General features: G+C 40.4%; 1 protein-coding gene across 2 annotated transcripts in view; it reads left to right on the top strand.

The window, feature by feature from the left end:
• Window positions 1-16,704, top strand: part of tfap2e (transcription factor AP-2 epsilon) — an 80,938-nt gene that overhangs the window by 44,448 nt on the left and 19,786 nt on the right. For both annotated transcript variants that reach the window (XM_043717718.1, XM_043717717.1), the window contains exons 4-5: window positions 10,280-10,505; window positions 10,932-11,050. In XM_043717718.1, the coding sequence (XP_043573653.1) occupies window positions 10,280-10,505; window positions 10,932-11,050 (345 nt within the window). The remainder of the gene's footprint in view (window positions 1-10,279; window positions 10,506-10,931; window positions 11,051-16,704) is intronic.

The raw sequence follows: 16,704 nt of genomic DNA, 5'->3' as shown, positions 1-16,704 counted from the left end.
TTTTCTATTTACACTACCACCTATGTAATTGCACCATCTTTTTTTCATTAAAAATCTCTCCTGTTAAGATATAACTTGTTTCAATGTTTCTTTTTAGAAAATAATCAACTCTGTGCACACAAATAATATTGAAATAATTTTTAAAGTAGAAATTTTAACCAGACTAACATCAAAGGGTCTATGTTTCAGAAAGTCAAAGTCATTTTTAGGATTAGATTTCCACACTTGTTCATTGAATTTGTTCATAATGCTCCCATTTGAAATGTTTGAGATTTCAACAGAAACTTAGCAAGCAGATGCATGTAAAATAATTTGCCAAAGGTGATGATTAATTGTGGACATCTGTTTTGCAAGGCTTCAATTTTATTGCTACTCCTGCTTTGGTACAATCCAGCATTTGCTTTCCAATGACACTTGGAGAAACTGTCTAACTTTTTAATCACAGTAAAGTAGGAGCCATATTTACATGCTGGTTTTCCAGTACACAGGTGGCAGTATAACCCAGTTCTAGAAGAGTTTGAATTCAAAAAATATTGGATAATTCAAGACTAGTTTTAACTGGCAATTTGTAAAATAACTGAAGTGCTAAATCCTCAGGGTTTTTCTGCCAAAGTGTTGAGCAATAGATGGGATATTTTAAAAACTGTAATGTCATGCTTGATAGGCAGTGGATGTTATGTGAAGTGAGAAATAATGCTGATGGAATAACGACTATGATCGACATTGGGGCTCAGGTGGCATGCATAAACTGATCAGTTGCATCTTGTGACTCTCCTGTAACAATTATCTTGTGTGCCACATCTCAGAGGTTTAACCCTTTTGTGTAAATATCATTCAAACTCTGTAAAATAATGCCATAACACATCATTATTTGGTGTATGAAATAACTCCACAGTGGCCGTCATCAAGTCACCCTTTATTTACACATGGACAGTTCTTGACACTGGTCTGGCTTCCTGACAAGCAGCTCTCAGAATGAACAGAACCTCTGACACTCCTGTTTAGATTAAATTACATTAGTGTGGAAACAGGCCCTTCGGCCCAACAAGTCCACACCGACCTGCCGAAGCGCAACCCACCCATACCCCTACATTTACCCCTATACCTAACACTACGGGCAATTTAACATGGCCAATTCACCTGACCTGCATATCTTTGGACTGTGGGAGGAAACCGGAGCACCCGGAGGAAACCCATGCAGACACAGGGAGAACGTGCAAACTCCACACAGTCAGTCGCCTGAGGGGGGAATTGAACCCAGGTCTCTAGCGGTGTGAGGCAACAGTGCTAACCACTGTGCCACCGTGCCGCCCACGGTGGTTTATTTTGTTTAATCTCCTGGTTATATATTTTATTAAACAATTACAAAACAGTTTACAAAAAACAGTTAACATTAACAGCTGTATACAAAGAAACAGCAATTTTACAAGGGAAAGGAGCAGCAAAGCCAGGCCCCAAACCCTACCATTCAACCAGTTTACAGGGAAATTAGGACAAACCTCAAATCCCAGTTTCAAACATTACAAGACAGCAACAGTGACATTTGTACATAAAAAGACAATCCAATTACATAAAAAACAGTGCATGCAATACAGACCCAGCAAGCCCCCATCCCTCCCACCTTCCGGCTACTCTAAGGCAGCCCGCCCCTACACACCTTCTGGCTCTCGGTCCACCCCATGCCCTTCCAGTTCTCGGTCTGCCCTGACACACCTTTCGACACCTCTAGGACAGCTCGCCCCTGTACACTCCTGTTTATTTTTTTAAATTTTATTTAGCAATTACAAAACAGTTTACAAAAAACAGTTAACATTTACAGCTGTTTTACAAGGGAGAGGAGCAACAAAGCCAGGCCCCAAACCCTACCATTCAACAGGTTTACAGGAAGATGAGGACAAACCTCAAATCCTTGGACAGCCAGGGCCACTATACTCCTGTGTTTTTAAATTAAGGAGATGCTGAATCTCCTGTTTTTTTTATTTTATTAAACAAATTACAAAACAGTTTACAAAAAACAGTTAACATTACAGCTGTACGCAAGAGACAGCAATTTTACAAGCGAAAGGAGCAGCAAAGCTAGGCCCCAAACCCTACCGTTCAACCAGTTTACAGGGAGATGAGGACAAACCTCAAATCCTTGGAGAGCCAGGGCCACTACACTCCTGTTTATATCTGTGAGCCTGGACTTCTTGAATGGACCAAGCTAACAGCCCCAATTGGGGAATTCATATTCCATGAGGGCTCCCGGCTGACCCCATTATAATTACAATATCCCTTCCCCTCTGAGTCAGAGGACATCAGCCTGTTCTTTACCTTGTAGCCTCTCCTGACGTGTTTTCACACCATGTCCAGTTCCTCTGACTCAGAGGGGAAGGGATATTGTAATTATAATGGGGTCAGCCGGGAGCACTCATGGAATATGAATTCCCCAATTGGGGCTGTTAGCTTGGTCCATTCAAGAAGTCCAGGCTCACAGATATAAACAGGAGTGTCGTGGCCCTGGCTCTCCAAGGATTTGAGGACATCAGAGGACATCAGAGTCAGAGGACATCAGCCTGTTCTTTACCTTGTAGCCTCTCCTGACGTGTTTTCACACCATGTCCAGTTCCGCTGACTCAGCCTCAGATACAAGCAGAAGACTGGGAGAACATGGCAGGCCAGGCAGCATCAGAAGGTGGAGAAGTCGACATTTCGGGTGTAAACCTTCTTCAGGACTGGGGGTGGGTTTAGGGGGAGTTGTAGATAGAGGGGGTGGGGGGGCCAGGAGGTGAAGTGGGGATGGGTGAAGACAGGTAGAGGGTACTACCTGGTAGGTCAATGGGAGGAATGAATCCGATTGGTGGCAGGGAGGAATGGAATGGAAGGAATGGAGCTGATAAGTGAGTTGGGATTTGGGAAGGGAGGTTATTTAAAATTGGAGAATTCAATGTTGAGTCCTCTGGGCTGTAGACTGCCCAGGCAGAAGATGAGGAGTTGTTCCTCCAATTTGCGGTTTTGTTTGTTATGGCCATGGAAAAGGCCGAGGATGGTCAGGTTCGAAAGGGAGTGAGAAGGGGAATTAAAATGGACAGTGACTGGGAGGTCCGGTCAGCCCCTGCGGACCCAGCTGTGATGCTCAGCAAACTGTTTCCTAAGTTTACATTCGGTCTCCCTGATGTAGAGAAGACCACATCAGGAGCACCTGAAGCAGTAAGTTAGGTTGGAAGAGAGGCAGGTGAACCTCTGTCGCACCTGGAAGGACTGTTTGGGGCTGTGGATGGAAGTGAGGGGGCTAGTATACTGGCAGGTCTTGCATCTTTTCCAGTTGCAGGGGAAGGTACCTGGGAGTTTGGTGGGGAGAGTGGTGCAATTCAAGGATGTCAAAGAAGCCAGTCCTTGAGGAAGGCAGAGAGGGGTAGGGAGGGGAAGATGTTCTTAATGGTGGAGTCTAGTTGGAGTTGGTGGAAGTAGTTAAGGATGATGTGCTGGATGCAGAGACTGGTGGGGCCGTAGGTGACGACAAGGGGGACTCTGTCTTTATTGCGTTTGGAGGGTAGGTTTAGAGCAGTGGAATGGGAATGGAAAAGGTGCAGTGGAGAGCTGTCTTGATGACAGAGGGAAGAAAAGCACTTTGATCAAAAAAGGTGGACATTTGGGATGCTTGTGAATGGAATGTCTCCTCATCCAAGCAGATGCAACGGAGGCGGAGGAATTGGGAGAATGGGATGGAGTTCTTGTAGGATACTGGGTGGGAGGGGATGTAGTCCAGGTAGTTATGGGAGTCTGTGGGTTTGTAGGAAACATCTGTCTGGACACTGATGGTGGAAATGAAGAGGTCAAGAAAGGAGAGGGAGGTGTCTGAGATGGACCAAGTGAATTTGAGGGCAGGGTGGAAGTTGTGAGTGAAGTCAATGAACAGCTCCAGTTCAGCAAGGCGTTGCACCGATGTAACGACAGTCTTTGATGTAACGGCAGAAGCGTTGGGGCACAGTACCTGTGTAGGTACTGATGAGGGACTGTTTGATATAGCCGACAAAGAAACAGGTGTAGCTGTGCTCATCTGAGTGCCCGTGGCCACCCCCTGGATTTGGAGGAAATGGGAGGAGATAAAGGAAAAGTTATTGAGGGTGAGGACAGGTTCGGCGAGGTGGAGGAGGGTATCGGTGGAGGTGGATCAGATGAGACTGTTGGAGAGCCTGCAGGCCATTCTTATTGTGGTTCTATTCGCTGAGTTGAGAATTTGTGTTGCAGACGTTTCGTCCCCTGTCTAGGTGACCTCCTCAGTGCTTGGGAGCCTCCTGTGAAGCGCTTCTGTGATGTTTCCTCCGGCATTTATAGTGGTTTGTCTCTGCCGCTTCCGGTTGTCAGTTCCAGCTGTGTTGCAGTGGTCGGTATATTGTGGGGCATGGACATGAATAAGTACTGCACATCCATAGTGAAGAGAAAGCGCTGTGGGCCAGGGAACTGGAAGTTACTGAAGAGATGGGGGGTATGTTTGGTGTCAATATGTAGGTGGGAAATACCTGAAGCAAGGGGGAGAGGATGGAATCGAGGTTGGACAAGATGAGTTCGGTGGGGCAGGAGCATGCTGAGACAATAGGTTGGCCGGGGTTGTTGGGCTTGTGGATCTTAGGTAGCAGATAGAACTGGGCAGTGCGGGGCTGGGAGACTATGTGTTTTGAGACAGTGAAAGGCAATGAGGGCACGGACAGTGTAAGTGATTTTGGCATGATGGGGTCGTGGGTAAGGGGGATGTGTTGTCAGGTGAGTTGGCGTTCGGCCTCTGCGACACAGAGGAACGTTCCCCAGCCAACCACCGCCCCGCCTTTGTCAGCAGGTTTGATGGTGAACCGGGAGTTGGCGCAGAGAGGGTGGAGAACTGTACATTCGAAGGGAGTGAGGTTGGAGTAGGTGAGGGGTGTGGAGACATTTAAGTGGCTGGTGTCACGTTGGCAGTCAGCAATGAAGAGTTCTAGGGTGGGTACAAGGCCGGTGCGGGGGCGGGGCTCACCAAGTGGAGGAGGAAGGTTGGATGTGGGAGAAGGGGTCCTTAGAGAAAGGTTGGGAGTTTTTGTCCAAGAAGAAGGAACAGAGGCAGAGGTGAGGGAAGAAGAGCTCCATGCCGTGGCAGCTCCAGAATTTGTTGAGGTGGGGGCAGGTGTACTGGACCATGGCCAGCATCTTACATCCACAGCATCTCAGAAGAAATTCATCCTCTTCTTCAGGCAGTAAATGTGTCTGCCATGTCAATCTCAGAATCTGAGATTGCTTCGACTCTAGATGGATGGGGAGAACCCATGAGTTCCGACGGCCTTTCTGGATGCTCTGAGGTGTGGGTATGTTTTGCTCCTGTCCTGTTTATGAGTTTGCAGCTTTCATGTGGTCCATGTGCACCTCACCTATTCAAACTTTGTATGTCATGGGACCTGACCTTGCGTTGACAATGCCCCTTACCCATGCAGGGCCACTTCTGTCATTTCGGCACCAAACTTTGTCTCTGTGTTTGACAAATACACTCTATGTACACCCAACCACTTTAAGTGGGCATCCACAATGACTTAGAACATTGAGCCTATGAAAGGGCTGGCATAGTTGATGAGTGGCGAGCCCAGGATTTACCCTGCCATTCTCCCAATTTTGGGCAAGCTGCTAGCAGTAAGTTTTGTCCTTGTTGGCATTCTAGGCAATGCCCCACCAAGGTGGCTATGTCTGCACCCAATCCTGGTCCCCAGACATAACATCTCACCAACATCTTCATTTTTGACATTCCCGGATGACCCTGGTGGAATTCAGCCACCTGGCGGTGACATTTGCTTGGGACAATCACCCTTGCTCACCATAATAAAATGCTATTGTCTATGGTGATCTGGTCTCAATGAATCCAGGAGGGTTTCAGTTCTGGTTGTGATGGCCCTTTTGTTACCCCCATCACCACCAGCTGTTTTAGTTTTGCCAGAACCAGATCTTTTTGTGCCCATGGTCTGATATTGTCAGCGGTGACAGGAAGGGTGTCCAGGAAATTTAAAATGAAAATGGACCAGTGGCCAGTGGCGGCACCACTGATGGTGTTTCTGCCAGCAGGAAGCAGCTCGAGGCATCCATATTTACAACTTGGCCTCCCAGATGGCGATCCAACTTGCAATTGTACACACTTAGAATGAGAATCCACTGCTGAGTTTGACCTGAAGCTTTGGGCTTTATAGCCTTGTCCTGTTTGACTAGCCCTCGCAGGGGTTTGTGGTATATTTACTATTTAAATTTACATCTGTAAAGGTATTGGTGGAACTTCCATACACCAAAGATGACCACCAAACCTTCCTTCTCTATCTGGGCGTACTTGCACTCTGCATCAGCCAAAGTCCTGGAAGTGGACGCAATTAGACTTTCCTCACTGTTGGGCCGCCTGTGAGTCAAATACTACCCTGATATTATTTGGAAGGCATCACCTGTCAGCACCAGATCTCGCTTGGGATGTAGTGTGCCAACACCTTAGATAATGATAGCTGCTTCTTCTCTTCCCTAAAAGCTATATCTTCTACATGAAACCATTTCCAAGACTGACCTTTTTCAATAGCAGATGTAAAGGTGCCAGGATGGATGCAGGTTCTGTATAAACTTTCCATAATAATTCACCAGTCTATGGAAAGATCTAAGTTCTGGTACAGATGTGGAAGCCAGGGCACCTTTGATTCTCCTCATTTTATTTTGCAATGAGTGTGAATGATGCTGTATAAAACATTCCAGAGGTTTAGACAAAACTTATTCACTCAGAGACTGGTTAGAATTTGGAACCTGTTACCACTTGCAGCATTTAAGCTGAAGTTTGATAAGTATATTAGAGCGAAGTGAATACAAGGATATGGTAACAGGGTGAGAGAAAGTAAGCTGGGAGGAAGCTCACATGGAGCATAAGAACGAATATAGATATACTGGGCTGATTGGCTTAAATCTGAGCTGTGACATTCTATGTAATAAATGTTTACAAAACATTTCATTTACAGTAGAAATTAATGGATGAAATGGGCAACCTATCTGTATGGACCAAATGCCTTCCTTCATATCTACCGAAGGAAATTATTTTAAATCAAGATCTCAGGATATTTTTGTAATTGATATTCCAAATGTATTTCACTTCCACAATCTTTTGGTTGAGAGTATATTAGATATTATCTCCCCTCTGTTTTTTTCCCATTCTGGTCTTCATGGACCATAATTCACCTTGCATGTGCACCATTTAGAGCTGTAGTAGTTCTCAAACTAACATCATGAGTTATTCAAGAAACACTGGCCAGTCATTTTTCCAGTTGTTGAGTGCGACCCTCATTTTGCCGCTTATAGCAACAGAACAGTGATTCAGTACTGGATGGGATTGAAATCCCATCATACCTAAGTGTATGTTTCCTTGTCAACACAACTATTTTTTATTCCTTGACTTGATAATTGCTGCTATGACTATGACATTTAGACATGCAGTTAAATCCTTTTACTGGATTAGGTAAAGCAAGACAGTGCTTCTAATCACATTTGTATGCAGTAAGACTGGTTATACTAATGCTGAGTATTATCTTGTTTATACAGTGGGTGGGGAGCAAACTTGCATCTAATGTAGGAACTGAATATTTGTGCTTCAAATTAGAATGTGTTTTCATGAAACTGTAAATACAAATTGAATTAACTTGAACAAAATTCCCCAAGCTTAAATAATTTTAATTTTCAGCAATCATAGAACAGTTTTGTAATCTTTTTCCTTTTAAATCAATGTATGGAGGCCTCTATATATTTAATCAATATTCTCTACCCAATGGAAACAATGGGAGGTCAACTTCTAAATGAACTATAGCAAAACAGTTTAGTTGAGCACTGAGATGTTCTTTTGGTCAGTGACTATATTTGCTGAAGTGAAGAAACAACGCCCAACCTGTACCCACCCTAAGAAACACATGCACATACATGCAGACATACATACACAACTGGTCATAAGACCATTCATTCTGTCATTCAATGAGATCATGACTGATCTGTTAAACCTCAAGTCCAATTTCCTAACATATTTTCATAATCTTGATTTTCTTGCTGATTAGAAATCTGTCTATCTCAACTTAAATTTACTTAATGAACCAATCTCAACAGCCCTTTGTGAAAATGATTTCCACAGATTCACTACCATCAGAGAGAAGAAAAACATACCTTCAGCTCTCACTCAGGTGAAAATTGGTGGTATGCATGTTAGTGCTGCTTTTCCAAGGAATGAAAAGCCACTGCAGAAGCCACACAGAGTGAGTGGGGTGGGAGGCTGGGCTGGTGAGATTGAATGTGAAAAATAAATTGCAGGCAATAGTGAGAGAGGCAGAACATGAGCCTTGCTGGGAGATGGGTGCAGTATCAGAGATGGAGTGACTTTAAAGTAGTAAAGTGTGGCACTTACTTTAGAGCAATGGAGGAAGCCGTTGACCTTCTTGTGGCACCACTGCCCATTTCTCTGCACTGTGGAGACGACACTGACTTGGGTGGCAACATGGGACCAGGATGCCAAGGTATGGTGATGTGCCCTCCTTTGCTAATCTGTTTCTTTGCACTGCTCTCTTGAGCAGGATGTTTGAGTCCCGGTTGGAGATTTGCGGTGCTATCTTTTTCTTCTCTGACATATTCAGAGTCTGGTTGTCAATGGGCAGGCCAGCTTCAGCGCTTGTCCAGATGCACAGCAACCTTTCAAATATGGTGCAGTTGAAAGGAATGCTGATCTTCTGCTGAGTGGTGAGTTTTGCTTTTGGAATAGTGCATGATAAGACAGGACAGAACTGCACATGAGTGTTGCCATAGGGGTGGGTAGATAATTAATGTGGCATGTTTGAAAAGATCTGGTGTGAGAACAAGCTCAGCTCTATGGCAAAAGTAACCCTCCAAAAAAAGGACCTAATCAAGAAATCATAAAATTCAGCCATATGTCTTCTGCCTTGCATTCTAACTTAGAAAAATTTGACTACAGCCATCATCCCAAAACAATTTTGGGGAAGAATTAATCGGATATCATCCTAAGACAGATACTGAAAATGCAATGGGCTTGCTGCTCCTACTTTCCTAGGAGAAAGTGAGGACTGCAGATACTGGAGATCAGAGCTTAAAAATGTGTTGCTGGAAAAGCGCAGCAGGTCAGGCAGCATCAAAGGAGAAGGAGAATCGACGTTTCGGGCATAAGTCCTTCTTCAGGAATTCTTCATGAATTGTACCTTCATAAAGAGCAGAACATGTTGTGGGATGTGGATGTGGGCAGTAGGAATTTGTCAGAGAAAATTGTCAAAAAATATATTTAAAACAAAAATCTGAATAGATGCTATTATATATATGAACAGTTTGCGATATAACACCAACATTCTTGAATTGAATCAGCACTTGGGAAGAATTTACTTTTGTTAAATTCATAACATTATGCATTTGATGGCAAACAAATTTTGATACAATGCACTTCCATTTACAGTAGGCCCTATTCATGCTGAGCAGACACTAGGTTGGACAACTAGCAGTAGTTTTAGTCTGAGCTTTTTATCACTAGTTGGCCAGTTCTTTAAGTATTCAAATTCACTACCATCAGGAATGAGGTATATTTTTCCACTAGAACAATGGTCAATGGTTCATATGCCATTGAAGGTAGACCCAGGCATAATTAATATGTGACTCAGTGTATTCTTCTCCCTCCATTAGGTTAGGAAAATATTCCTGATTTAGGGAAGGCAGATGGTTCATGTCCTGCTCCCATGAAGTCAACATCCATTTCTGAGAAGTTTTAATACTTTCAAAAAATAAATATTTTGTACCTCTGGACAATGTTCAGGACCAGTAAAAATTGGTTTCTAATTGTGATCTCTGGAGCAGAAGTATTACTGGCATTTATCATCCTCTGTCTGCTTTAAAGCATTCTATTTCTAGATTTTGATCAGCAATGTGCTTGTTAGTGTACAAATTAATGGATGGCTAGCATTAATAACTGAGATGTTTTGGGCTACAACAGTAGTTTTGGACTTACCATATGAGTTTGTGGTTTTGCTGTTGATGCGCAAACCTAGACTAATGGACATTTTCAGGAACTTCTGTCACCATCATTGTTTCATTTGAGTTTTCAGTACATGACCATAATCTAAATGAAAAATGACATATTATTTTACTGCCTGATATTTGACAAACACTCTTTCCATCGCAGAATGTCTCACCTGTTCTGTGATCCCTATTGGTTCTGTATAGACTGCATTCAAATTTTGATGCACTATATTGTCCAGTACCTCTTTTTCTCTTTGCTCTATTTCAGTTCCAATGCCGATTAAAGCAAATGGTGGTTCACTTTCTTCAAGCATGCAAAAGGATGGCTTGATTGGAGGAGTGACAAACCCAAATGAAGTGTTCTGCTCCGTCCCAGGCCGTCTGTCACTGCTTAGTTCTACGTCCAAGTACAAAGTGACTGTGGGAGAGGTTCAGAGGCGCCTGTCACCACCAGAGTGTTTGAACGCATCACTACTCGGAGGCGTGCTCAGGAGGTGGGTCAAGTAAAGAATGACCTATACAGCGGGGAGGAACTGCTGAGAGAAAAAAAGAATCAAGCAGAAGAATAAAGATTAATTAAGACATTAGTTTGGAACAGCGAGATAATAGTAAACATGAGAAGTATAGGGGATGAAAGGCAGTATGAACTGGAAAAGAAGAAATGACTAAAGAAAGAAAATTAGGAAGGATAGAATCTAACAAGAAATAATAAAATGCAAACTAAGAAGTAGGATAAAAGGAGATAAGCAAACTACATAGAAATTAAATGTATTTCAAGTTAGAGTGAGCATGTATAAAATCATTAATATTTTCATGAAATCTTGCTAAATTCATATATATATTGAATAAACAGAGAATTGTATAAAATTGTTACTTTTCCATCTGTGCACTCAATTGAAACAAATGTCTGTCTTCCTTAGAGCAAAGTCAAAAAATGGAGGAAGATCTTTGAGAGAAAAATTGGAAAAGATTGGATTGAATTTGCCTGCAGGAAGGCGCAAAGCAGCCAACGTTACCTTACTCACCTCACTTGTCGAAGGTAAGGAATTTTTCAGCAACCACTCAAGGGCATCTGTAATAGAAGCTCATGTTTAAACCCTTTGGTTCTGCATGCTGATAAATGTACATGGGGGTAAAAACGTATTTATGCCCCTGTGAATTCATGAATGCATATAAAAAGTCGATAATTAGTTTTGAGACTCAACCTCAGGAGCTTGGTTCTGCAGAATCCTACAGGAATTTTCAGGCACTCAACAAATATGTACTCTACATATTCCAAACTGTTTCATATTAATACTGGATGACAACACACAAGTACATGAAGATCTACATGCCTATTGATCTCATTGTGCAAGCAAATGAGGTAAGGAGCATAACTTCATTTTTTGCCTAAAATTTGCCTTAAACTGCTTCCATAAATATAATCTATTCCCCTATAATTAAAAGCTACGTTTTTCATTAAAAAATTCAAATGAGCTTATTGCTCATATTAAGAATATAAAACAGCAAATTTGGAATTTAGTGCTATAAACAGATTTATCAGACAACTCAATGTAAGCAGCTTCAATTGATAGCACCTTTTACATAATCAAGATTCTCTTTTACAAAGTGCAGATGAATAAGAAGCTGTCTGACTCGTTATGATCTCCCAACATTTGTTTCTTTCAGGTTAACTACAAAATCTTGCATTTCTATTCATAGCATTTTTAATATAGATGAATATTGCAAGTTGATTCATAGAGACATAAGCACTACCAAATTTGACCAAAGAAAGAATAATTAGGATAAATTATCACATTGCTCAAAAAGACATTTTGCAAGGAAGAGTTTGGTTGATGGAGGGATAAATGAACAAGGGGAGAGTTTAAAAAGAAAATTTTAGAGTTTGGGAGGTTGGTTTCTGAAGGCACAGTTGCCAAATATAGGGTAAAAAAAGAGACAGACAGAGGCCAAGAAAATTCAGGGGGAGATTTTAGTGCTTAGTAAGTTACAAATGGATGGTAAGATCATGGAGACCATTAATAAGATATGTTAAGACATTTCAAATTGTAAGTGAAAACTACTACAGGAATTTCTTTCTGTCCTTTTTTGCCTCTTGTAAACTCCATTAATAAATTTGAGGGAAAAGGGAAAAACATATATATATTTATTTATTTTTATTATTTATATTTATTTTAAATTATTATTATATTTAAGATAATATTGTTATTATTAATATTTATTTTTAGGTCTAAAAATAAATTGATGATTTTCTCCTATTGTGGTGTGCAGCATGATTATAACCATTTCTGTTTGCTACAGTGCCAAAACGATTATCATGCTGCCTGTCTGTCATCTCAGTAAACAAATGTTTTACTGACTTTTCTTTTGTCTGAATGCTTAAAGAACTTTGCCTTCATTGTGTCCTTTGAATAGTCAAACTATTATGAAGACTGACCATAACATCCTTTTGTTCTGACTGGTTCAGTCTTTTTGATTGTTTGATTTTATAAACAGTAAATGGTGACATTAATATTTTAAGACTAACTGCTTTGCAAGAATTGGAAAACCCAGTAAAGTCAGTGAGCTTGATTGAAATCAATCAAGGTCCTGCTGATATTTGTTAATTTCGAGCAACCACCATATCCTATTTACCAATTGCTCTAAGTCTGTATTTATGACAACTTGTAATTTTAAAACCCAGCAACAGTATGTCATTAAATAGGCTAAGTAATCAATAACCTTGAAGAATTCTTCCAGACAGCAGACCAGGAAATGTAAAACACTGATGATTCTTAACCTCTTAATAATCTTTCAGACACTAGATGGGGTCTCACCAAAGGTCTATATAACTGAAGCCTAACCTGCCTAACTTTTGTATTTGATTTTCTTGGAATAAACAATAACATCATATTAGCTTTTCTAAGTACTTGGTGCTCTTGCACACTAACCTTTTGCACTGGAACACCCGGATGCCTCAGCATCTTGTAATCTTTCACCAATTAGATAATATGCTTTATTATTATTCCTCCTGCTGAAAAAGGCAAGTTCATATTTTCTGATATTAAATTCCACTTGCCAGATCATTGCTCATTTTCTTAACTATTAATATGGTTTATAGCTTTCTTATATTTCCCATTTTAACAACTTGCTTTCCTTATCTACTTTAGACTGAGCATTACCATCTGAATGCAACATAGATTGACAGTCTCCATAATCCTTTCCTCAATGGAAAAAAGATGCAATGTATGGATAAATTCCTTTTGCTTACAAAGAAAAGGGCTCTATGTGTGAATATATGCAGCTTCCAGCACAGGCAAATGCATCACGCATTGAGTGGAACTGATACTCTTAACTTGGTTTTCAATCCTTACCACAATCAGGGTATTTGGTCAATGTCATCCAATGGCAAAATCAGATCTAAAATCTGACAGGTATTCTGAGCTTTGCAAACTCGGTCAGCATGCTTCCTGCTGTGGATGGTCAAAAGAATATGGTCAGCCAGTCATTGGGACTACAGCCTGGCACTTGAACTGAAACACATGCCACATTACCCATTGTGTGGTTAGCAAAACATCCTTTTAGCTTGAATCCTGTCCGTGAAATATACCATTTGTGGATTTACTGCAAGTTGTACAGGTAGTTTATTTACAAATGTATATTACAAACATACACTTGTTATTAATGCAATGTGTTACTTATTATTTTGTGTGTATCTTACACACAAAAGTCATACTGTATACTTGGACTGAGGATGCAGTTCAAAATTTGGGTTTAAATGAAATCTTCTGTACAAACATCTGATCTCTTTTGAGACCAAATTAGGTAAAAATTTGGCTGGGCAATTGGTTTGTGCTGATCTGTGCTGATCTGCTGAGTGACTCAAATTCAGTCATGACTAGGTGGAGGAGGCATGGCACAGGCTGTGCTTATTATACTGAATTTTATCTTTAGAGTCTTACAACAGCAAAGGATTCCAATTTTAATCAAAAGGGCTGTAATTTCTGTCTCAGCAGACCATTTTAAACTATTAAAAGTTACCTGAACCAAAGAAGCACCCTGTATATTATCCTGGTGAAGTTTAGATCCAAAACCTGGAGGTTGAATACTGAGAGATAAATTGAATTTCTTCTCTCATGAGTAAAATTTTGTTTTTAGTAATCATCAGGCCACTGAATCCTGTCCTCACAATGGTTCTAGAATTTCATTTGAAATTTTTGCTCCTGCTGCCATTTTGCAGGCGCACAGTCATTTTAAACATTTTTTTTTAAAAAGGGTGTTTATACTGGTGTGACGTGAAAATATTGCAGACTCTACTGTCTGGTGGGAGAAAGCAGGTCATTTGTGTAGGCAAATCTAATTATCTGCCTGATTAGCCAGAGTTTGTTCAAGGAAATGAAAAACTGTTTCTAAAAGGAAATTGCTAACACTTGACAAATAATAAACATTTGCTTTATAGATGATCTATTTGCTTTCTCAATCATTGTTTTTGAAGAAGGCTAATCTCTTTGATGTTTTTAGTTGTAATAAGGTTTCTTAACTGTAGTCCAAGTGATTCTAAAGTTTGAGGTGAAATACCCTCCACCTTTGAACTCACAGTGTGTATACACACACACACACACGTTTTCTTCCACTTTCAGTCTCATTTTGTAATGTTGACACTTTCTTCACCTTACTTTGTTTCATTCTTTCACACCTCTCCAGAATAATGAGTTCAAATCCTTCAACTTTCTTTGCAACCTCCCACTTTCTTAACATACTGTGCACTCCAGTGTCCCATTTTGCAACCTTGTCCCACAGGACTCACATTTTGCTGCTTGAGTTGTGTGCATCCCCTTCCTCAAATTCACTGTCACTGACAACTTTTTGTTATCATGGATCCTGTGCTTGAGTTACTTTTTGTCCCACTTTCAAAATTGTCTTCAAAGCTAATTTCAACATTTCACTGACACCTTCACTAAATCAGTAAATGTTCTATTGTTTTTCTTGTAATTTCTTCTCTGTTAAGCATTTATTTGCTGCTTTAAAGGTATATTTGCAAGGTCATTTTTCTTGTCCACCTTCTCAATTTTTCATTATTTAATTTCCCTGTTACTTTGTTTATTGTTACTCTCTTAAATAATCGTGTCTTCCATTATTTTTACTCCATTATCATTTTCTCTTATTGTAACCATCTTCTTGATGCACTTTCATTTTTCACTATTCTATCCTTTCTGTCTCTTCGTTTTACCATATCTCTTAATGATGTTTTTCAACATTTGATTTGAGCCTCACTTCTTGTTTTGTTAATCCTCATTGAGGGGATGTGAGCATCATTAGCAAGGCCAGCATTTACAGCCTATTCATAATTTTCCTTGATGAGATAGTGGTGAGTCACCAACCAAACTGCTGCAGTCCACATGGTAGAGTTACATACAAAATGCTGTTAAAATTTGAGTTCCAGAATTTTGACCAAGCAATATTTCTAAGCCAGGATGATGTGTACCTTGGAGGATTATTTTAGACAATGATGTTTCCAGGCATCGACTGTCCTTGTTCATCTAAGTAGCAGAGATAAAATATTTGGGGGATACTGTTAGAGAGATCTTGGCAAGTTTACTTATTTGTTGGTTATTTGTTGAAACTTATTTAATTTTAAAAAAATCTTATTAATTTATTATAAATCTATCATTCCTAACAGTGCCATAATCATTCTGTAACTTCTGTGTTGATTTGGCTCATCTCAAATAAGTCTCTCTACAACCATTATATCCAGCTAGTTGCTTTTTGGCTCTTTCTGTGCAAAAATGTTCTCAATGTCAGTGTAACTGAGTGTCACTGTAACCTATTTGGTAGTACTCTTGCCTTTGAGTCACAGGGTTGTGGGACTTCGAGAAAATAAATCAATGTTAATACTCCAATGTACCACTGAGTGTGTGTTGCATTTTCGGATTTGTTGTCTTTAACATGGAATGTTATACTGAGGTCCCATCCAGTTTCAGTTTAATTTAAAGGATCCTATTTCAAAGAAGAGCTCAATAGTTATTCCTGGTATTTTAGCTAATATTTATTATGCAATCAATACCACAAGAATAGATTATCTGGTGATGATCATGTTCCTGTTTCTGTGAACTAGCTGTGTACAAATTGACTGCTGCATTTCCTACATTACAATAGTCACTATACTTTAAAGGGGCTTTTAAATTTAATTGGCTGAAAGTGCCTTGAAGTGTCCTGTGGTTGTAAAAGCCACTATATTAATGCAAATATATTTACCAATTTTGTCCCTTTTCGAATTAATAGCTAAGAAATGGTGTGTTTTCAATAAATCCTGTCATCTCCTGGTTGTTCATTAATCATATTAAGTGCTTTAAGATCTAGGTTTATAATTTTTCAGAACAACAAATTTCTTTTGCTAAATTTTATTGTTAGTCATTGTATAAAGGAGTAATTAAAATGAAAATGTGACAGTACTCTATCAAAAAGAGGTGAGATATATTTGTTATAATGTGTAGCACAGCAGGTCAGGCAGCATCCAAGGAACAGGAGAATCGACGTTTCGGTTGGAGGAAGAGCGCCTCATCTTCCGCCTAGGAACCCTCCAACCACAAGGGATGAACTCAGATTTCTCCAGTTTCCTCATTTCCCCTCCCCCCACCTTGTCTCAGTCAAATCCCTGGAACTCAGCACCGCCTTCCTAACCTGCAATCTTCTTCCTGACCTCTCCGCCCCCAC

This window comes from Chiloscyllium plagiosum, chromosome 27 (genome assembly GCF_004010195.1).
Source record: "Chiloscyllium plagiosum isolate BGI_BamShark_2017 chromosome 27, ASM401019v2, whole genome shotgun sequence".
Classification (NCBI taxonomy): domain Eukaryota; kingdom Metazoa; phylum Chordata; class Chondrichthyes; order Orectolobiformes; family Hemiscylliidae; genus Chiloscyllium; species Chiloscyllium plagiosum.
This window is presented reverse-complemented; position numbering and strand designations above follow the sequence as displayed.